We start from the raw sequence: 5150 nt of genomic DNA, 5'->3' as shown, positions 1-5150 counted from the left end.
TGAGTCATCCTTTATTTTGTAGTGTCAACATTAAGACTATGAATCACAGCACTTTAATCTGAGAAAGGCAAATTTGACAGCAGCTCCCTCTTTATTTAATCCAAGAGCACTTTTGAGGGTGATGGCAAAATACCATCTGTAGCAAACGTGTCAGGCATCCTGTTCATCCGAGCAGCTGAGAAAAAGGAAAACCCTCAAAACCAACCCACCTGTACTGCACCACGAGGCTGAATGTAAACACCTTTAGGTAATCTGTTCTAAAATTTGTTCCATGTACTGCACTCAAATTCATCAAGAGAACACTCATATTTAAATAACCCTTATCCCTAGTTATCATCATCAAGACAAACTTTAAAATATATTATTTCTGAAAAGGTAGCACCGTTCTCCTTAAATCTAGAAAATATGGAATGAAACAGTGATCTCTATTACAAAATATCTTTAATTCCTGTAAACTATGTAAGAAAATTTCTAGCATTTCTATCAAAGATATGTCTTTGGAATTCTATTAAAAGAAACACTATTAAAGAAAAGGCTCAAGAGTATTGCTCCATTTCATGCTCTCCAGCAGGATCTTATAATCAAAGTGAACAGTGGAAGAAGTTGAGGCCCCAAGAAGGGCTCTCTAGACTCAGATGTGTTGTTCTGTAGGCTTCTCCTGGTAAGGTCAGTCCTGCTTGGAACGCTCTGGGTCGTACTTAATTAGCAGGTGGAGGGAGGCGAAGCCGAACAGAAAGGTCTGGATAAACCAAAGGCACCGAGTGGACATGTCCTTGATGCCTTTGTTACTGCAGGAAAAAGTTAACAGTGTATGTTTAGGAAATAGATTCATCATGTGTGCAATGGTTGTTAAACCCTTAAACAGAAAATTATGCACAATTTGAATCCAGATGGCCATTTTTTTTTTTTCTTAAATTCAAAAATGTACATGTTGACATGAAATTTGGCTAAAAAAAAAAAAAAAAAAAAAATTAGATTGCAGCACCACCTAGTGGATGTTAAGGTTCCTGCATTGTTACCTGCACAACTTCAGTGCAACCAGGGCCTCAGAAAGATGAATAGCACAGGTCAACCACCATCTGAAATGGGGGGGGAGAAAAAAGGTTCAACTCTCCAGTGATAACATTTCAAACTAGGATAATGCACATGCTTCCAAAAAGGGGGGAAAAAACCCCACAAGTTAACAGTGAGGACTTTTCTGGTCTGAAAACAAGTTTTCCCCTCGTGCTGTTCTAATCACCGAGTGCTGATAAGCTTAAATTGATCAGTCGTTTCAGATTTCAAACCACCAGTGACTCGATGATGGCTTCCAGCTGCCTTGCCTTTGAACAGACCGACTTAGCAGCTGAGTCACGTGACCGAAACCACAACAATACATTAAGCTCTGATTGCCGTCCACAGCATGAGCATCAATTTGCAACCCATGAATGTTGTGTCAACGATCCACATGTGCAGGGCGTGTGTGGCATGCGTGTGCCGGTTGGGGGGGGGGGGTTGGGCGTGGTGATTTGCACATCATTAGAAAAATGTATATTTAGATCTCCTAAAGTGATTGGCTTGCATTACAAAAGCTATAATGAGCAAACCTCATTACCAGAATTCTTTGTTTGCAGGCTTCACAGTGCTGCATTACTTACCCTTTGTACAGTAGATCAGGATGGTTATATGCAAGGTTTTTGGAGAAGGTACCAAATGGACCAAGGAGCTCAAATGGGACTACATCTGGTGCAAACACTGTGCACTGGAACCAGAAAGAAGGAGTTTAAAAACACCATATACAAAAAACAAAACTCCCTTCTAATTTTTTGAAGGGCAGTATCTTTAAATAAGCAATCATTCTGAAGGTCTTTTGAAGTTTTTTCCCTGCTCAAAAAAGACCTTTGGAATGTCCTTCAAGTCCAGAGAACTATTCCCAAAGACTACTTAAAGAAAACACATGAAAGCTTGCCCGAGAGAGTTCAAAATGTGAAGACGACAGTTAAGCTTTGTTTTTGCCCTATAAACTGCATTTCCATGTATGTCTGCACGTTTTAGTAAACTGCCATACTTCGGCCCAGTGTTATAAAAAATTAAAGAAATAAGTTTAAAGGATGGGTGGCTCAAGACTTCTGCTCAGTACTGTGTGAGAACTTTAGTTTATTCAAAGACTGTCTGTGTTTCTAATGACTGTATGATATATACTCATTTCATGGCATGCATATGACCACAGCAAGTCGTATTTTTTCCTGCTGAAAGTCCCCTCCATGGTCCCCATATTAACAAGAGTTGCCAACATCAGACACTCTCAGTGCTCACAGGCAATGACTTGCTGTTTTAATGAGAAGACCCCACAGTGGCAATAATGAAGTGTATCATTTTATTTTCCTGCTGTGGAAGGGTGCTATGAATGACTCTTTCCAGCAGTTTAGATCATGACTGTAGCCGATTTATGCACTACAAAGTGCAGCCTTGTGCAAAATGCCGTAAAACATGTCACAGTTTTAGATGAAAATCAGTTCTGTTCACTGTGTTTGGCTGTTTGAGTTATACCAAAGGAAACCAAGTGTAGGCATCATTGTGGTCTCCGATCCAATTACTGATCCTCTACACAATATAATCTTTAGCTTCCAACTAACTGTTGATTCATTTAATGATAATTATTCATGAAAAACATTTCTTTTAAAGACATGAGCTGACAAATAGAACACACTGCTGCCATTGTCCATTTCTTCCCACCTCTGACCTGTCAGGCTGACTGTGGCTCTGGCCACAAAAACAACACAGATGCTGGAACCCACTTTGGATGTCCACAAAATACCCTCAACAGCAAGCCTTGTTTCTTGAACTAGAATTGATTATAGATAAATCAACCTTGGGATATTTTGATTTGGTGGCCCCAAGGTGCAAAATACACCATTTCAGAAGTCATGGATATGAGAACAGTGACACTGTCAAAGGCACAAAAAAGCACTTCAGAGTAGGTAGCCACAACATTCCTGTCGTTTACCTAAATAAACAAACCTGGCACTGGCAACAGGTTGATAACATTTCCTCTGTTTAACAGTAACACTCCCAAATTTTAAACCAATTTTAGAAGGTTTCATTAAAAAGTAATTTCAGCACAGTGGAACTTATTTAAATTTGCGTATTTTTAGTTCTGAACCGTTGGCACCTTCGGGCCACCGTACTGTTTGTACATTTAAACGGGTATGCTCCCATCTACCCCAGTTTGAGTCATTTCTCCTTAATGGCAATACTTTGGAAAGCAGGCATGAATGCTTTGGGGTCACTTTGCCATATTTTCTTGACCAAACAAAAGGTTAATTAGCTACAAGCTAACCCCAACACGTACAAACCAGCCCACCTGTTAGCTTAAGCGCCCCGTACGTGACAGCTCAGTGTTCACCGAGCACTACCGCGGGCAGCCTTAATGAAAGAAAGCTAACGTAGCTAATTTGAACTGAGTTTTGAATCAGCTACTAGTGTTAACCCGTACAGTGGACTTTGAGCTGTTTGTTTGACCTGTGTCACACCGAGAACTGAATGAACCTCGATAAGATTAGCTTTTACATAGACACCCTTGGCAATGGCTCCATACACTAACCTGCCGATATTTATACATTTTCCCCATTTAAAAATTAAGTAGCAATCGACAACAGGGAGGACTAAACTCTCCCCGAGCCCCGAGTAATTTTCAGAAAAATAAAATTACCCGGAGGACATATTGTGCAACACAACTCCACGGGCTCCGCGAGCAGTTACAAATGACAGAAAAAAGGCTGACGGTAATAATATCTCAGTTGTACCACAGTACAGCTGATTTAACGAACTTACAGCGAAATATATCAGCGCCACTGACAGGGTGACCATCCAGAAGAGACGTGTTCTCTGAAAATAATCGCGTCCATCACTTGTAGCCATCGCCGCTGCTGCTTGTTGTCCCGTACAAATATGACCGTACAATTAAACCCGGATATTTAAACCGTCCGGGCAGGTTTTTTTTCTTTTTTCTTTTTTTTTTTTTTTTTTTTTTTTTTTTTGATTATTACACAAATGGGAAAATTTTACTGAAATAACGACAATTATCGCTTTACTTTTAAAAATGTTTTTTTTCTTTAATTAATTTAAGTCGACAGGATAGTTTCATTAATCAGCGGACTGTCCACCCGGTAGCCCAGGTCATTTCCTTTGGTTTGAGGTTTTAGCAGCCACTTTGAGCAGTGATGTTATGTTAAAGTGATGTTACGTTAAAGTAGGAATAGGTTGAGGGGGAGCTCTCACACTCAGACACCAGGCGGCACTCGGTATCCAGCTGTAACTGTGGGGTCCAGGGTGCACTGATGCGAACCCCCAAGCCTCCTCTCTGTCTCTCTCCAACTCTGTCCCTGTTGCCTACCTGAATATCTACACGTAACGTTAAACGATCCATTTTTGGGGAAGAGGAAGACAGTTTTGGGGTTGCTTTGCATTACTTTGAATGAAAGAATTACCTTGAACGGTTTTAAATTCATCATTCAGACTGAATGATGAATTTAAAAAATTGCATTTATAAATTTCAGTCCTATAAGTGTCACTATATACCAAGTAGTACTGAAGAAATTTAAAATGAAATATTATGTGAAAAGAAGGACTCTCCATGAGTCCTGTGAAAACTACAGTAGATTACCCCATGATTTATGCAGAACCACAATGATTAACAAAAATTCACAGTAATCATTTTCTTTATGACCCACTATTCTTTACAACATTACTTCAGTTCACTGAGGTTTGTTGCAGCTTTCGTAAAGTCCCGCCACAGCATTTCATACAGGTTGAGGTCTGGACTTTGACCGGAGCATTACAACACCTCAAGTTATTATTTACTTTACAATAGAATAGAGTAGCCACTTTATTATCATTCACACACATCAGAACACAATTTTGGTGCATTTCTAATTCTAAAGGTATAATATATGTATATATGTATATATATATATATATATATATATATATATATGTGTATGTATATATATAAAAAAAAAACTAACACCCAGCACGCCCCTGCGGGCGGTTTATCCTTCAAGCTCGGGTCCTCTACCAGAGGCCTGGGAGCTTGACGGTCCTGCGCAGTATCTTAGCTGTTCCCAGGACTGCGCTCTTCTGGACAGAGATCTCCGATGTTGTTCCCGGGA

General features: G+C 39.8%; 1 protein-coding gene across 1 annotated transcript; it reads right to left on the bottom strand.

Annotated features, from left to right (window-relative positions):
• Positions 1-379: 379 nt before the first annotated feature.
• On the bottom strand, positions 380-3958 carry LOC116318597 (transmembrane protein 254). The gene is made up of 4 exons (XM_039621379.1): positions 3814-3958; positions 1638-1741; positions 1020-1079; positions 380-788 (listed from the first exon to the last, which is right to left on the bottom strand). Exons 1-4 carry the CDS (start codon positions 3898-3900, stop codon positions 668-670), a joined length of 372 nt encoding a protein of 123 aa, XP_039477313.1. The 5' UTR covers positions 3901-3958; the 3' UTR covers positions 380-667.
• Positions 3959-5150: the final 1192 nt, after the last annotated feature.

The sequence above is a fragment of the Oreochromis aureus genome, linkage group 13 (genome assembly GCF_013358895.1).
Source record: "Oreochromis aureus strain Israel breed Guangdong linkage group 13, ZZ_aureus, whole genome shotgun sequence".
Lineage (NCBI taxonomy): Eukaryota > Metazoa > Chordata > Actinopteri > Cichliformes > Cichlidae > Oreochromis > Oreochromis aureus.
This window is presented reverse-complemented; position numbering and strand designations above follow the sequence as displayed.